Genomic DNA, 17,939 nt, shown 5'->3' on the forward strand with positions numbered 1-17,939 from the left:
GCTGAGCTGCTGCAGAGGAGAGAAGGCACCTGGGAGCCAGTGAGCTGGATTCAGCTCCCAGTGGAAACATGAAGGTCTGTGTGGGGGCAGCGATTCAGCTGATAAGCAAGCCCACAGCCATGGTAGGCACTAAAGGAAAACCTAACCCAGGCAGTTTATGGGGAGAGGTCTTGGACTGAGCTAATTCGGAGACAAGCCTTTCTAACTCAGGGTTGAGAGAGCACTGCGGGAATGACCTTCAGCTTACAGAAACAGTCCTGACACCCACGATGGGATCACATCTGTGTTTGGGCAGCCTGGAGACCCACACTGGGTCTCTGCTGAGCCTCTAGAGCATGTACTTAGTCAATTAGGGCAGTTCTGCTTATACCTGCTGGCAAACCAACCTGTAGTCTCTAATCAAGCTCTCAAGGCTGTCTGCAGGCAGAGGACACAGCCTCTCTTCCTGTTCCCAGGGCAGCAAGAGGAGCACATGATGCTGTGCCTGTTCCCTATCTGCAAGTTTAGACACGCTGGTGCTCAGTGACCTCCACTCTGCCTCACAGCAAGCCAGCCAGCCCCATCTCCAGGTGCCAGCACTGCTGGCCTGAGTCACTGTGGCTGTGCCTCCAGCTCTGAAAGGATCTCACATGTCACTTCAGCAGTTTTTCACAGGAAATATGCTTTTACTTTCAAAATACTCTGCCTTGTTCTCCACCAGCAAGCACAGGAAGTATCTCAAACATCAGTCTTTATTTTTGTTAGCCACAATTTATCCTCTGATACCTTTGAGTACTAAGAAATAGCAGTTGCGAGTGGCTGTGCCCTCCCACACTCAGAGGTGGAATTGAGCTTTTAACTATCTCCAGTGCATCAGCTTCTCCCTTCTCCACTGCCCTTGCTGGGCATGCTCATATTTAAAGGCACAGAATGAGGCCTAATAATTTTTTCCTCAAGCCTGAGCTGTGCCTCGCAGATTATTGAAAATCCATTGCACGTGCTCCTTGCTGGGCAGTCTGAACTATCAGTCTCAGTCAAAGAAATGGATGCTCTGGACTTTATTGGAATTGTCTTTAAAAGTCCATGACTATTCCTGCTGGATGCTGAGTGCTTCCTAGTCTCCCTGCAGAGCACTGCCTCAGACCTGCTCAGAAACTCCTTCATGCCAAGGGGGCTCCTCCTGCTAAGCCATGGAGGGAACCACATCACTGATCCTGGGAGAGCAAGTGGTGGCAACTGTCCAAGAACGGAATGACAAGGCCTCTGACCCGAGCAGTGCTCAAAGCAGCAGGTAGGGACTGCTGCCTGCAACAGCAGCTGGAAAGCATCCCACTGCCTGGATAGGCACCAGCTCCCAGTCCCTGCTGAGCGGGAGCACAGGAGGAGCCATGCAGCGAAGTGCTGCCTCTCGCTAAGGCAAGATGACTCTGAGCAGCTCTTCCATGCAGCATGAAGCACCAAAATGACCTGGAGTGCCTGTGTGCACCCGGGAGGGTCCCTCAGAGTGAACATTCCCCACTCTCCCTGCAGCGTCAGTTCTGGCCTCCTTGCCATAGAACAGGCAGCAGCCATTGCCAGGCTTGATTTCAGTCAAGCACTGAAACAAAGAGGATGTTGCACTTCCACCAAAATCCCACATCTCTTCAAAGCACTTCTCAGTTTGAGGTGCAGATGTGGGGTTTTCTTTGTTTGAATGAAAAAAGGGCCTTTCTACTCTTGTAATCCGCACACCCAACAAAACACTGAATAAACATACTCATCAAGACTTTTGGGGTCATGTGTATTAGGGATAACAGTTCATTTTTAAATGGCACAAGGGTAAATCTGCTCTAAACCATACAGTCAGGTAATCTTTACAGTTTAGAGGCTGCTCTCTCTTATTTCCTCTGTTTCACCACTAACCCTTTTGAAATGCTATGGCTTGCTCAAGAGAGGGGTAATTTTCACACACAGTCATGATCTCAACCACACCACCATCCCTGCCCAGACGAGGAAGTACCAGATGCCCAAAGCAGAAGTGATCGCCTCCTCACCAGCCAGTCCAGCACTTTTCTGGCTGCTGGGCTGAACTTCGGGGTACAAGATTTGCATGAACGACGACGACTGTTAAGTTTCCAGCCTGGTACCTGTCTGAGCGTCAGACGGCAGCACAAGAAGCCTCCAGCCAAAGATGGTCACTGCTGCTCCCAGCCCGGACGGCCATGAGCAGCACGCCTTGTTCACAGAACCAAACCGTGGTTTCCTCTTGAGGCCAACCAGCCCAGGGTGCTGCTGTTCGGCTTCAACTCGGCAGCGGCTGAAGATGGTGCGGGTTAATGCCACACCGGTGGCACAGAGGACCCTCCCGCCCCTGGCCTGTCACCCCCTCGCAGACATGAGCAGATTCCCCCCCGGCCCCTGCTGACCCGGGCGGCCTCACGGTCCCGGTGCACCGAGGGAAGCAGAGCCCGGCCAGGGCTCCCTTCGGCCGCCCTTGTGCCGCCGCGGCTCTGCCCGCGGCCCCACAGACCTCTCGGCCCCGTGGGAGGCGGCGGGAAGGCGCTGTCCGGGAATTCTGAGCATCCTCCGCTGGCCCCGCCGATCCGCGCCCTCCGGCCCGGGGCCGGGGAACAGCGGGGCGGGGGCTCCCCCGGGTCCTCCCCGCCCCGCGGCTCCCCACGGGTGCCCACCCCACGGCTCCGCTCGGGCTCCTCCCGGCTCCCTCGGGCGATCCCCATCTCCCTGTCGCTCCCTCCCCGCTCCGCCCGCCCGGGGGGCACGGGCAGCCCCTACCTGGGCGCGGGGCGAAGCCTCGTCCCTCCGGCTGTCGGCGGCGTCACGGCCGCAGGTTGTGGCTGCGGGCGGCGGTGCCGCATCGATATAAAAGGAAGCGGCGCGGGGGGAGGGAGAGGCGGCCCCGGCACCTTCGCCGCGCCCGGCCCCGATCCCCCCCCCCAGCCTCCCTCCCCACCGCCCCGGGAGCAGCGGCTGCGGCTCCCCCCGGGCAGCCCCCGCGGGGCAGCGGCGCTCGGGGGGTGTTTACCCCGCCGGGCCGGGGGTAAAGGATGGGGCTCAGGTCAGAGCCCTCCCCTCAGGCCCCGCATCCATCCGGGGGGTGAGGAGGGACCCTTCGTGAGGAGTCAGACATGGCCCTGCCCTCTGGGGGCACACACGACACAGCAGAGCGCGGGCGAGGCTCTTCTGCCATGAGAAGGATCCAGCCACATGCCAGAGCACCTTGCAGACTCCAAGTGTGTGTACACCAAACCCAACCATCTCCACCAGTCTCCGTTGGAGCTACCCTGGCCCGGGAGGTACCTGGGGCTGTGGGTTTGTGCCCAGAGAAGGCACCTCAGTGACCATCCTGGGGACAGGGCTATTGGCAACTCCAAATGCAGGTGTTGGTCCCTGCTGTGGTCAGGGCCTGGTTATCTGGCCTGGCAGCCAAATCACTTTCAGTGAGATGTTGCCTGTGAGACCATTCCAAGCTAAAGAAAAAACTCACAAAGGCCAAATTTTTTCTTTCAAACCCGAAGAGCTCCTTCAATCTCTAGAGCTACACTCAGAGCCCGGAGAAGTTTTGACATCTCTGAGGCACCTTGCTCCATTTCTTCTCCATCTCCATCTTCTCCATCCTGTTGACAACTGATGACATCTTGGTCGCAGGAGGAGTGAGGGTCCCCCCAGGACGCGGCGGCCCCATCTGCTCCTCAGGAAGCTCTCCTTCCAGCAACAGATGCTGTTGTTCTCCTGCACCATCAATCCCTTTCAGGAAGGGACACGGATTAGATGGGGGTAACACGTCTTAAGGTAATTTCTCTAAATGGCATTTTGCTGACTGGCTTTACTGTCAGTCGCTGACAGGGGGCTGTGATGCTTCAGCTCACTCTGCTGCCCCCGAGGCCCCATGTCACGGCACAGGTCTTGCTGCAATGGCCAAAACAGCGACAAGTCCCGTCTTTGGCCCAAAGCAGTTGGAGATGTGGGCAGCAGTGAGGCCCACTGAGGTGCTGAGAATTCTCACAGGTAACAGGACCTCTATGCAGAAGTACTACAATCAGTGCCTTCTTTAATAGTCCACCGGGCAAGCAGCCAAAGCTATGGATCATGGGCAGAGCAGGTACCTGCTAAAGAGAGAGGGAGGCGATGACCCCTGGCAGCCACCCATCTAAATAAACACTACTGGGGCTGCATTTTCCATTAAAAATATTTAGGCAGAACAGTGCCATGGGCAAGTGAGAGGAGTGAAGTCTTGCTCTCAAGGGTTTCAAAGTAGAGAGGAGTTTTCCAACTCCAATTTTTTTATTTTTTTTTTTTTTTATCTCAAATTTCTGTGCATCCTGGCAGGGAAGGGGCAACAGAAGGAGCTTTTCTGCTGGACCCAGCAGCATCTCGTCCAGACAGACCCGGCTGGGAACACAGGTGCTGAGTTAAAGGACGATCCTGTGCAAAATCTGTCCCCAGGCGTGATAACCATTTCAGACCTTCTCCAAGGAGGCGGTGGGGGTGCCACAACCACATCTAAGGTGGACCTAGGTCCTGAATGGGGCTGCTGCCAGGGATTGCTCTGGCAGGACAGCAGCACCTCCATGCTTACAGTTAAATGCTCCTGTTCACAGGATTTTGGGCACATCTGGTACCTTCTGCTCCTTCGCAGGGCCCAGCTACTACAGCAGCTACTTGCATAATGCTGACCAGATGGTCTCACTGCCCTGCTGCCCTCCCCCTCCAATTATTGTTTGCTAAGATCTTGCTGCTTCTCCTGGACAAGAGACCTTCACTTCACCTGAGTCTTTGCATTACCTTGAGGTCTGAGGGAAATATATGGCCACCTATAGGCAGTGCTCAAAGAAGAGCTGCTGATTCCTTATGATTAATCTTCACATCAATGATGGAGTTGTTTTTACTCTTTCAAAGGTGTCCAAGTTGTGGTTTGTGATGGTCCTCATCCCCTGCTCTTCTCCCACCTCCACCTTCTAGCACATGTAGAGCTGATGTTTATTCCTATACCCCACAAAAGACTCAGGAGTCCTTGTCTTCCAGCATCAGTTGGTGTCAGTTCACTTCAGATGAAGCTCAGTGTTTCTTGTTCTCCAGCTGTCCAAGATGCTAAACTTCCCTTTCAGGCAGGCCAGCAGCTCTGTGCACCCCATCAAGGCAGGTTTAGCATTTGTTCTCTTGTTTCTTTCTGCAGAGGTTGCCCCAGTTTCTGTATGGAGGGCAGAGACTCAGGAATATCCTGGATCACAAATCTGCCTTTCATCCTCATGATTCTATCCACAGAGGTCAGAACTGCTGCAATGGTCATGGAGTTGCTCCACAAGGCTTTTTTCCAGCTCCTGGATGGGTTTCCACACAATAATAAGTCTCAGCTGAAATAAAAGCATAGGGCTGGCTGCAGCTCACTTACTGCTCAGCTACCTGGGGCTCTTGCTTTCCTGCCTAGAGTTGCTAAAGTAGGGCGACAGCTCTGAATGCAAAACCTACAGTGACAGGGAAGGCTAGGGCAGATGGATATGTAGGACTGGAGCCATGGATGGGATAGCCTGCAGTATGGACAGGTGATTACAGGCAATAGAATCTTTACCAATTTGAAAAAATGTCTGCTTTGCCTATGAGGTGTCTCAAGCATCGTGTAGCCACAGGTGTCACCAGCTCACCAAAGAAGGCTGCAGGCTCCAACAGAAAACCACTGCAAACCCCTGCTTAACCACCGAACAGCTGCTGACCTCCCCCGTGCAGGTTCAGCTCAAGGCAGCTTGTCTTTCCTTCAGTCTGAAGTTCAGGAGCACATTTCAATCCTTTCAGATATGTAAGTTTTTGAATTTTATTTAAACACTAAGAACTCCAGCTCAGAGGCACTGTTGACACTTATTGTAGCAGAGATGTGAGAGCAGGGAAAGATGAAAACAATATATTAAACTAGGTTTAAGAGCAGCTTCAAACTTAAGGTTGTAAGTTTACTGGCAGTGGTAAGTAAATTATTCCTGGAGCATTCCCTGGGGAAAAGACTAGGGAAATTAATTAGTTACCAAAAAATCAAGTGTAATGTTACTGCTTTTAAGTGAAAACAGATAAAGACAATAAAACAACCTCTAACAGCCATTCTAGAGTAGCTGAGTTTAACTGTTCAGGGGTGATTTATCTACACAATGGGACTGTGAAAGAGAAATCAGATTCCTAAATTTCTGGCAGTAACTGAAGCACAAACCCATCTTCAAGCCTTGGGGAAAAGAAGTCCTCATGAGGGATTGGACCCACACAGCCTTTCAACAAAAAGCAACAAGCACAAGGGGAAGGGATGTTTCTGATCAGGCACTGCAAGAACCAAGGCCAAAATGGTAGGAACAGCATTAATAGAATTAACACTGGACTTGAAGTTCCAGGTAAGCTTAAAGCTGGTCTGAAACATTCTTCAGGTGCTGCAGCAAGCGGCTGATCAGCTTCTCCTCCTCTCTGACACGCTCGGCAGATGTGACAGCTGTCACAAACTGTTCCTCCCCTGCCCCCACTATTATAAAAAGACTGGAGCAGACATCCGCCTCATGCAGACGGTAGGATCTGTTCTGTAAATTAGAGGAACAAGGCAAAGCCTGTGCTGTGACACACTATCGTTTTTACTGTTACCCCAACAGCAGCTGACCAGAACCAGCCGAGACGCGCAGGTTTTGTGCACGAGTTGACAAACAGCACTTAGCTTATCTCGAAAAGAAACTTGAGCACTCCCTCGGCAGATGACAGAGCTGTAAATCATGTTATGTATAGCCCTAAAAGTATCCTCAAGACAACTTGAAATAGTTTGCATTAGATAAGAAAAATTTTGGCTTGCAGCTGTATAGATGAAAACATCCTACAATTGTGTGCGCATTTTGTATCCACTTGAAAAGCCCCCGGTTGTGTTTCAGAAGGGCTAAAGGGTCTATTAAAAGCATCCCCAAGAGCTTTAAACTCTCAAGTTGAGAAGTTATCTGTAAGAACTTAAGGTCTGAAGCTGAACTTCATTTGCTTACGGATGTTTGCTCCTCTGTCATATTCTGGTTTCATGGCATAGGAGCGTTCACAGTCTAGGGTGTGAGTGGCATGAAACAGTGTGGAGCATGGTCAGGTGAACTGTCACACAGAACTAGACAGTCTGGACTCCCCCCCTGGGGAGGGGGAAGCATCTGAAAACAAATCATATTTATAGGGTTGGACTGTTTTGGTTGTGCAGCAGGGAGCTATTTCTGAGTTTCATTCCTTGGTATTTAAGATTTGCATCACTTTCACTGGTATAGATTACCTATTTTCTGTTTAACTATGAGCTTTAGGTTTGCCAGCAGAAGGGCAAAGAGTCGGAAACTTTAAACAAGGGAGTTCTCTGGGCATGCGTTTGTCTTGTTCTCTCTGCTCCAAACAGTATATGAGATATCCACCTCAATTTTAACTTAGGAAAGAAAATCAATACATGTCACCAAAGAACATGTAATACAAGTAGGACAGAGAACTGAGGGTGTTGGAATCAATGGCTCTCTGAATGCTGTTATCTGAAATATTGTCACATGGTAGAAACTGAGCAAGAGCAGAATATTTACCCAGACTTCTTCCCTTGTCCCACATCCATATTTCATCCTCCTTCCCACATGTTTAAGCTTATGTAAAACTGAAGGCCCCAAACTAACCAAGCAGAATATTCTGTGATGGTGGGTCATCACTCCAGCACTACAATTCAGTGCTGCAGAAGCTCTTTCCACGGCAGTCTCCCGAGCCTTGCGTTGTGGCAGTTACTGTTCTTGATACAAACCAGATCTGATAGCTCCACACTCCAGCTTTTCCTCTGGCTAAAGGATGTTCTTGTTGCTTTCTAGCAATTTTAAGTGACTTGTTCTTTTTAGAGCAGCTTTGACAAGAATGGGTCTTACATGAGAAACATGCAAGAACTGAGTCAGGGATGGGAGAAAAAATAACCTCTGCAAGCTGGGTTGGAATCGAAATTCTAGGCAACAAGGTCACTCCATCCAGGAAAGGTTAGTAGTGCTCTAGCTGGTGTGAGAGCTGCTGTCAGGCAGAGTGGGCCATGCTGAGCAGTTCCTTTCAACCCCACGGGCCAGCTGTGGAAAACAAGACAGAGTGGACTGGCTTCCTGCAGAGCCTGCTAAGCCAGAGAGAAAGCAATCGAAACTCATGGACAAAACAAGTGGTTTGATGCTAACTTTAGTAAGTAAAGTTTTCCAGATAAAGGCAATTGCATCGATATTTAACAGCTGTTAAAGAGATACACATTTAATTGCATTATATAAGGAGTGCTTTATATTCAAGTGAAAACATTTCAAGTGTGTTAGTTCTACCTGTTCGGAATTCAGACTTTCTCCCTAGAAGATATTCCAGTTGACAAAAAGGGCCTCGTTCAGATATCTGGGATCAACTGAATACATTTATTTAAAAGCAATTTTAAATATTAAAAAAGTAGAAATTAACACATACAGTACTCAAAAACTGTCACATTAAATACATGTGAATAGACATGTGTACTGATGTTTTACCTTAACATTCAATGAGAAGTCAAGATTTTAACTAGTGGCATGACCAGATCTGATTTCTGTACATGTTGATGTACTATGTAATAAAAAAATAAATAGCAACTGTTGTTCAACAGTAAATAAGACATCATCTGCAGAGCAAACTTCCCCCTCTGGGGGTACCTTCCCCTGCCCCTCCCCCCAACCCTTTATCAGCTAATTTTCCATAAAGATTTAGACTTTCCAAATACTATGTCATATACAAAATTGCAAACAGTGGCTCATTGAGTTCAAATATAATACTGTACTTAAACTCAATCAATATCATACATTTTCAGATTTCTTGTGACCCACAATAAGCCAGAATAAACAGAACTATTGTTCCCGATGGAACTCATTTAATTTTATAAAATGCATATGTATACTATTTTAAAGAGCGTAGAAAAGAATAGACATTTGACTCTACATAATTTTACATGCCTAGGTTTTCTTTATATGATTTGCATTTATCAGTTTATTTCAAGATCACTTAAAAATACAATTGACCACAAAAGTGAATAGGTTTTGTTCTTTAATGCAACTTAAAACATTGTAGTAATGGATAAAATGGAATGCTAAATAAATGCTAAACCTGACTTTCTTTCCATAAAAAACAGAATAAAGTCTGAAATACTGGAGCTGGTAATACTGAAGATTAGATGCCAGCAGGCTCGCTCACTCATTGCATATTTTTTTTTTTTGGAAATATTTTTTTTTTTATAAATGATAAAACCATTAACAGTTGATAAATGATTTGCATTTTTTTTCCATGTGGGATTTAGACTGATATTTGTTTCTAAATTAACCACGAACAGAATTAAATATTCACTGACTACAGTCTTGTAAAACTGTATTAGAAATGAAAGCTCTCAGAAAGTCTGAGATGTGCTTTTATGAAATGAAAATCTTTCCATGCAGCCAAGACAATCTGCTTTGAAATAGCAGCACGAGGTACTGAAGCCAAAATAACATTTAAAGCAAGTAATACAAAACTACATATGAAAGTCATGGAACCTGCTACAGACAAACCATGGGAAAAACACAACCACATGATGTTTCAAAAGATGAAAAATGATGTTGAAAGTGACACAGGAAGTTAAAGTTTCCAGTAATACGTTGAAGTGTTTTCTGGCAATGCAACTTTATACCAACTTTCAAGAAACTTCAGGTCAAATGCAGCCTTCCAAAGATTTCGTTAGAAATTAGCTTTATAACAGCATGTCTGTTACTTGGTGCTTCGAGTTACAATTATTACTGTCACAGTTTAGTGAACTCTATGAAAACCAGCCTGATACTTGTGATCTGAGCTCTATCGTTAACAGCCTGATCAAATGCACGAGAGGTCATCTTAGCTTCTGCTTTTGAGAGCATTAAAAATAATTTAAATTTATACTTATATCACCACTTAAAAAATTTATTTTAGGTAACTAACTTTTAGCAAGGTTGAAGACAAGAGGAAAAAAACCCACAAAATCATTTTTCAAAGAGCCAATTTAGCTATAAACAAATACTGTTGCAAGCTCACAATTATCTGAATAGCAATTAAGTTAAAATGTTCTTTTCCTCAAATGTAGCTATATGACTACAGTACTACTTTTGTACAAAGGCAGGTTTCAAGTAAGCGTCTAAATGCATGCACAATGTCAACAGTTAACATTTGCTAGAAGTCCTTGGTTACTAAGAATTCAGTGAAAAAACCCAGCAAATTTCACATTTATCTACTAAAGAACAATATGACTAATTTTCATTAAAATAAGTTTTCGGATGAAATAAATTTGTAACTTTTTATAGTGAGGTAATATCACAGGGGAACTGCAATCACAGTTTGGCATAGGTTCACATAATATAAACATGAAATGCTGTATGCACACTGTAAAACATTACTGTTATCTGTAAAGTCAGTGAATATTTGTCTTCATAATTACACTTAACTGAGCACTATATTAAATAAATATCGAAGTGGGTTTCATAGCTGTAAACTGCATACACTTATGAACTGCAGACTGATTTTTAAATTGCCCAAAACCATTCACTCATCTTAACTTTTCTGCTAAACTGTATGTTGAGAATACCAAGTTATTAGGAACAGTCATTTCTGTACAGTTACAAGGTTGACGGAGACCACCTATGTTGGAAAGCTGGCAGTCCATACGTGTGGGACAGCACGGACAGGGATGTAAGTGCTGGATGCCGAGGATGGCTTCAACAAACCCAATAAGGCGTGCCAGGTTCCAAGGCTACCATAATACTGGCAAAGGCAGAATAACACAGTATATTTACAATACATATAATTCAACCTCATGAGGTGAAACTTAAATGAATTCTTAATTTGTAACAGCAGCTATATATACAACTGTGCACAGGATTACAGGGAGGCAGCAGCGTTCGCTTTTGCTAAAAAGCCCGTCTTGCATGAAGAATGTGCAATGCTCAAGTTTAGGATTTGTTTGTTTTTACTAGTCTGACAGAATGTGCACAAAGGACACTGGAAAGACCCCTTTCCTCTCTGGCTGTCCTTCGATGTGGCCAATCTGCAACACAGGAGAAGAATGTACAAATGTAGATGCGCATGTGAACACACAGACTTCATAGATTGCATTTACTTCATTCAAAGCAGCAGAACTGCTCACAGAGCCTTTGCAAGCTCTTGGACAGTTTGAAGCAGACCTTAGTTAACATTTGAATTCGTGTAAAGGAACAAAATGAAACTGCACAAGTATATATATACATAAGACAAATTAAGCCAATTAAATCTAAAGAGAACAAAACTCCATCTTTTTTTTTTTGAAACTTACACACAAACTCAGCGAACTTAAAGAATCTCACCAAAACAGAAGCCTGATTTTCTTTTGTCTGATAGGCTGAGTTTCAGCAACATCTCTGAAAACCATTTATCTTAGTTAACTGAATAAATCCTGAACGTCTTACTGATGGGAAATGTCTGCTACAGTTGTGAAGTTAGTTATGATAATTTGCATGTTTCCCTTACTTCAGGTGATAAAATCCCAGTTATTTTCTTATTGAATTAGCATGATACCTAATGATTTAGGTGCATACTAGTTTTCGTAATAAATCACAGTACTGTCTGATTAAGTATCCTTCATGTGCAACTTCTTACATGTTTTGCATAATGATAATTTATAAAGAAATAGCTAAGAAACTTATTTAAAGAAATAAAAAAATAATAACATAAGAACTTTCTACGTTTGAAGTGCATAATCACAAACAACTTTCAAACTGATAACAGTGGAGCAGCAGTTCTGACTGACCGCATAAGCCTCTTCTCACCCTGCTACAGTGCTGCTCACTGCTTTCAGAATAATGGTGTACCTCCTTCCTCTTCCACAAGTTTAACAAAATGGGAAGGGGAAACATGCAGGGCTGGCCATTTCCTCTTGGAGAGCCAAATTTTTGAAGCATATGAGTCAACAGGCCTCGTTTCCCTTCTCAGAAACACTCAGACTGGAGCGCCTCATGGAACTTGTCAGGCGTGTACCCAAGGGTCCTAAAACAGATTCAGCAACTAATGCAATGGTGATCAGGGACTGGATGATATGGATAATAGCAGCTTTTGATACCAGCTTTTCAGCTGAAAATCTTCCATACTTAAATGATGAGTGAGAGGAAAATGTGTAGTTGGAAACAAAACACCAAAGGTTATGCTGCACTTAGATTAGGAAATCACAGGCAACATTGCAATTAGATTTTGTTTTAATCAGATGACATCTGTCTCATTTTTCCTCAGTAACAATTCCTCAGCAGGGAAGTACAATGCATCAGGGCTTTAGGGACATGAGGTGGAGTGTCAAGGGAGGACTGGAGCCTCCATGTGGGGTTGAGAAAAACCTGGTGTTAGCACTCAAACAATATGCAGTCCAGAACAGGGGGAGTATGGTATAAACCAGTGGCATGGGAAGGAAGAAGGCAAAGAAAATGTTATCTGCCTTTCATTTAAGGAGGAAAACTATCAGCTTATAGAATTAATTACAAATTATTTTTCAGAATTCCAGCAACTCCTGTAGGTATAACTTAACATTTCGAGTGAACTGAAGATCATTACATGTCTCATTTTTCACGAAGGGTGAAAGCATTTTAGACAGAGTAAAAATCACCACTTCTTCATTTAATGAAAGGCTAGTGTGCATTACAGGGAGGGACATGTGTAAATATGTGCTGCTATGAGCCAGCAACAAAGCCAAACCCAGTGGGGATGATTCTAGCAGACTCTCCCTGCCAGAGAAACGGGGTCTTTGCTCATATGAGTTTAAGGTAAGCGCTGGATGTTAGCTCAGGAAAAACAAAACAAAAAACCAAAACAAAATAGCAACAAACCCTTCACATTTGGAAAAAAAGGCTTTCCTATAAAAGTCATAAAGAAGTTATGTGGAACTGTGAAAGGGAAAGATACATACCCACCACTCTTGGTCCTCTTCACCAGTTACAATAATTACTTCTCCTTCAACAAATGTGAGCTCATCATCATTATCTGCCTGACAGTCATAAATGGTCTTCACTCGCCTAACTTTGTTTTTCCCCTAAAAATAGAATGAAGTTTTAGATGAAGGACATGAGGAAGAGAGAAAATATATATATATAATATGAATTTTGACTTTGTGTTTTATTTTACAAGAAGGTGAAAACTATAGATTGCTTTCCCTGCAATTGGGAACATAAAAATACAAAAACTCTGCTTCAACAAGGATATTAAAAAAATAAAATGAAAAGTTACCTACACAGGTGTAGGTTTTATTTTTCTTACGATTCAAAACTCCCTACACAATTTAATGTGTAGTGCTTAACACGTAGGGCTTAAGAGGGCTTAAGTAACATTTGCTTCCTCCAGTGAAGAAAGTTTAAATGATGTTCCAGTCTACTAACACACTCTTTCTCCTTTAATACATACTTCATCAAAAAGACACTATGAATAGAAAATGAAATCCAGTCTCCTCTGAACGTTCCAAGAGAGGTAAGGGCTGAGGAAAATGCTGCATTGAAATCCCAGTATTCCTTAAAGTTTTGGTTTTGGATCTAGTGCAAAGATACAGTATTCTTTGATTTCAGATCTGCTTACAGGACTGAGAATTATTTTTTGAGTGATTTTTCCATCCAAATGTTAGCATCTTCTTACTAAAAGTACCTTAATTTCAGATGGCAGTACTATTTTTTGATGACAATTCACACTCAATATTCTCACAGCTCTACCATTCTGAGTCCAAGTATTTTCTAGGTCATCCTTTGCTGCATACTGCTAATTCATATGAAAGAGCCTCAGCCATGGACTCCTCCCCAAACATATGGTTCTCACGGCAGGGAAAAGGACTTAAATTATTTCTAAATAGAGTGAGTAAGCAATATGCACAGCAAAACACTCCTGCTACTTTATATTCCTGTATTTTCATACCCACACTTCTTCAAAAGCTACAGTTCCTTCTTTGAACAGAAGTAGTCAGACAACAAGAGCACAAATACCCAAGAAGAGCAGAAGGAGAAGAGAAGCAGAAGGGCTATGAAGGAAAAAGTCAGCAGGTTTAGAGGAATTTGAGCCAGAAGTAACTTCACAGAGGAAATTTCCTAGGGAGTTTGCTGTTACCTACCCACTTGAAATTCCTCCATGTTTTGGCAAAAAAAAAAATATCCCTGTAGCTCAATAGCAGAACAGACACACACCAAAAGGCACTCACACTAATCTCAAGGTACAGGAAAACAACAATCATAGGGGGATCTAAGGAAGAAAGCAGTTAACACAACATAAGACTAAAAAAGAAACATGATCCAGACAAATGAACAGAAATACCTTAAGTTCATACGAGATCAAGGGTTTTTTTACAGCAAAGGTTTGTTGCAACAAGAAGTCACTTTAAAGAATGCTTCCTCTCTTTTTAAAAAAGATATTCATATAATTTGAGCAAAAATCTCAACTATCAGTAGGAACTGGAATTCAATGGGAAGGGGTATTTGGGGCCATCAGCTCAAAGTCTCAGCTTTCAACTGCAAAGAACCTTTTTACAAACTAGGAGCACTTCCAATCAATCCTCCAGTGATGAAGGGAAGCAACTACTTTTGCCAGGGAAAAATTAACTTATTCAATAAAAAAGAATAAAGAAATTTACATTCCTCTAAACTTAGAGAACTGTATGCAACTCAGCTTGCAAGAAAAATTATAAGAATTGCTCCTGGTTCCATCAGATTAGTGCCACAGATGAGATTTTAACATTATGTTCCTTTCATGGAGAGCAGCAACAAGCAGAATTCAAGCCTAAGTTGTATTTAATCGTGGGAAGGTTTAAAAAAGGGTGGATCTGAAGAGAGCACATATGTTGCAGAACACAGTTTGGGGCACTGGTGTGTAAAGAAATTTCAAGCAATTCCAGGAAATGTAATCTGTGACTATAAAACAAATACCACTACCCCCCACCAACTCCCTGAATCCAACACTAGTATTTATTATGAAGAGATTTTATGCTTAACACTGAATAAAACAAGTTGCTATGATCATTAATAATCCCTCCATGCTCTTATTTACATTCGACACTTCTTTTTCTTTAAAAAATAAGTATTTTGTCTCCTTTACAGAAACCACCACACACACACACACAAAAGAACACTCAAGTGCTTAGTGTGATTTCAGAAGCACTCGGAGCAAGTTTCAATTCTCTAAAAATATCCTTTCAAATCCTTATATATTACTGGCATTGGAATTCCAAAATTATATTTCTGAATGATTAATTTTCTAAAATTTTCAATAAAAAAATGTAAGCTTCTCTATTTAGTGGTTAAATAGTCAAACCCAGGAGTGAAGTACCCACAAACACTGGTGGCTGCTGTTGCAGGTCTCACTGCTACTCTGGGAGGGAGCATTTCCCCAGCTTGTGCAGAGAGGATAAGCCAGAGGATGAAAACAAGGCAAGATACTTTTAAGAGGAATTCTTGCACATTAACACTTAAGCAGAAAAGACTGCACTGAACAAGAAGTGTGCATGCAATGATGTAAAAAATACCTGTGAAGATATAATAGTTTTGATCACTGCACAACAGTGGAACTATTTAATTTTCTGCACATGTGAAAATAGCTGATTTTGGAGAACACTGAATCTTTCCTCAGAGTTTTTCTGTGTAAGGTAGGCAAAGAGTTTTAAAACAAATAAACAAACAAAAAACCAAAACCCAAATCAAACCATCTACTATTTGCTTTTTTTTCTTCTCTAATAAAGTGACAAATAGCTGGGAATGTCCAGCGTCATTTGCCTGCTTATATTTAAAAGTAAACAAACTGTACTTGCAGGCACCTCTTGATCAGATACCAGTAATATTTAATCTCCAGAACACTCAGGAAGCCCAAGCAACAACCCTGTCGGTCTCAGCTGAGACAGGAGCTCACAGGCAAGTCCATGCCAGAAGCCAAGCAGAGTGATGGCTCCAGCGTGTTCTTCCTCAGACAAGCACAAGACAGAAACTCACCCTCTGCTTTCACTGCAAGAACGGAAGTGTTATTTCCTTTTACATAAGTGCTTTGCATAGCAAACCTGACAAACAAAACTATCCCCTTTTTGATGTATTCTTCATGATGAAAATCTTAAGAGAGCTCTGGAGTTTCATAAAGTTATTTCAATGTGCATATGCATGAAGAACCCTCTGTTGGAAATTGCACTGGTTAACAAGATGAACAGCAAGATGAATTGGGGCTTCGAATCGAGTTAAAGAACCAGCTCTGTCACTACACAGCATCCAGCAATGACAATTTTGCCACTTCAGCAATATATCTGAACCTTTGTTAACCACTTAAGTACATCAACATTAAATACTCACGACAGGAACATTTACTACTTTGTCACAGTTGACTTTAAACTTTGCATCTACTGACAATAGGTGCTAACATCCCTTCTTAAAGCTTACAGAAATCAAATATGTAGATATTCTAGCAATCTAAGGCATACAGAGCTGTGAGCAAAGGCAACAGAAAAAAACCACCAATTCATTCAGAGCTATGACTGGCACAGATAAAATGCCCAAAGTCTCCAGTAAATCTAAATACACTGTAATGCTCCCAAGGTTATTGTTTTATGTTACAGGTATTTGTTTCAACATGCAGGAGGCCTTGTAAACCCTCAGCATTTGCTAAGGCTGCTTGGGGGTGCAAAAAGAATCGCTCATTCCCTATCCCAACCCATAAATGTTATGTTGCATTGTGTGCATATCTCAAGGGTGCACAGAAAGTCCTTACAGTAACTTCAAAGCCTTCCAAGGATACTTCCAACTAGCTGCAGTAATACCTACCATATTTATTTTCCTGGGAAGTGGCACGGGGGTTTCTGGCAGGGTATGTGTGATGTCATTAGACTCCTCAGATGCTTGCCTTTGGACGGTGTCTCTGGATTGTACATTTGGAGAAAGATCTATGGAGTGAGATTTCTGATTCGCCTCTGAGGGCTGAGGCTTCGGTGCTGCTTCTCCACCTTGAGTTTTAGCCAACAGCTCTCCTAGCTGAGGCTTTGGAGGAAGGTCCTTCATCTGTGGCTTTGGAGGTAAGTCTCCAAGTTGTGGTTTTGGTGGCAAGTCTCCTAGCTGAGGCTTTGGGGGCAGTTCTCCAGGCTTTGGGGGTAAATCTCCTACTTGAGGTTTCTGAGTTAATTCCAGAGGCAGAGGCTTTGGGGGCAAGTCTCCAGGTTGTGGTTTCTGTGGTATATCGATGGACAGTGAGGGCTTCTGAAACATTTCCATGTGCTGATGCGATTTATCTATTGAAAGATGATGACTGGTTTCTATTTTTCTTAGTGCCACTAAAACAAAAGAGCAAAACAATGTTTTTCATCATCTCATTTTAATGTTAAAGAAGTTAGGCACATATCAAAACTGAAACCATGTAAATGATCACATGGTCACTGAGCCCCATAACTGCCCATAAATCCTCCCAGTCTATGATAAAAGCAAGACAATACAACTTTATATAACCCTCATTCACTGAGGTCTCACTTAATTGCTCCTCCTGGAGGTCAGCAGTGCTTATTCCAACAACTACTAGGTGTCAATTTATAGATTATCTACTTAAAAGGAAATAAAGTAATCACTTTTTGGACTCAAACCAAAAAATATTAAATATAATAAAAGACATATTTTATAAAACAACATATAGACCCACACATGTGACTGTAACAAAACTTCTTTTTAATGACAATTTTTCAGGGATACAGTTGAATTCCATACCAAAAAAACCCCTGAGTTTCAGGATTAGTACCTAATATTAAAACAGATGAAAGGGGGGCAGGAGAGAGAAAAGTTACAACTCATGATGAAAACAACACATTTTGACCAGAAGGAACAATTTCCTATCATATTCAGCATTGCTTTGGTATCATACTCTACCAGCCAAAAAGGTGGCCTGACATTTGACTATGAAAGCAACAACACTGTCTTTGGATATCACCCACTGCAACAACACTTCCATGCTAT

General features: G+C 43.3%; 3 protein-coding genes across 9 annotated transcripts in view; 1 reads left to right on the forward strand and 2 right to left on the reverse strand.

Moving 5' to 3' along the window:
- The window catches only part of CYRIB (CYFIP related Rac1 interactor B), a 98,067-nt gene extending 95,225 nt beyond the window's left edge, over nt 1-2,842 (reverse strand). For 2 of the 3 annotated variants that reach the window (XM_027727406.2, XM_039382191.1), the window contains exon 1: nt 2,752-2,841. The gene's annotated coding sequence lies outside the window, so the exon portion shown is untranslated. Of the gene's footprint in view, nt 1-2,751 lie in introns of all 3 variants that reach the window. The other variant, XM_039382188.1, reaches the window with a different exon arrangement.
- LOC113991270 (translation initiation factor IF-2-like) lies at nt 1,170-3,168 on the forward strand. Its single transcript, XM_027727411.1, has 2 exons — nt 1,170-1,270; nt 2,352-3,168. The coding sequence occupies exons 1-2, from the start codon at nt 1,170-1,172 to the stop codon at nt 3,166-3,168; spliced, it is 918 nt and encodes a 305-aa protein (XP_027583212.1).
- Nucleotides 3,169-8,132: 4,964 nt separating this feature from the next.
- The window catches only part of ASAP1 (ArfGAP with SH3 domain, ankyrin repeat and PH domain 1), a 136,629-nt gene continuing 126,822 nt past the window's right edge, over nt 8,133-17,939 (reverse strand). For all 5 annotated transcript variants that reach the window (XM_039382162.1, XM_039382159.1, XM_039382161.1 and 2 more), the window contains 3 exons: nt 16,767-17,269; nt 12,905-13,027; nt 8,133-11,023 (listed from right to left, as the gene is read on the reverse strand). In XM_039382162.1, coding sequence (XP_039238096.1) covers nt 10,949-11,023; nt 12,905-13,027; nt 16,767-17,269 — 701 coding nt within the window. In that variant the 3' untranslated portion in view covers nt 8,133-10,948. The remainder of the gene's footprint in view (nt 11,024-12,904; nt 13,028-16,766; nt 17,270-17,939) is intronic.

The sequence above is a fragment of the Pipra filicauda genome, unplaced genomic scaffold (assembly GCF_003945595.2).
Source record: "Pipra filicauda isolate LSUMZ 115617 unplaced genomic scaffold, ASM394559v2 scaffold25_size4600443_pilon, whole genome shotgun sequence".
Taxonomy (NCBI): Eukaryota; Metazoa; Chordata; class Aves; order Passeriformes; family Pipridae; genus Pipra; species Pipra filicauda.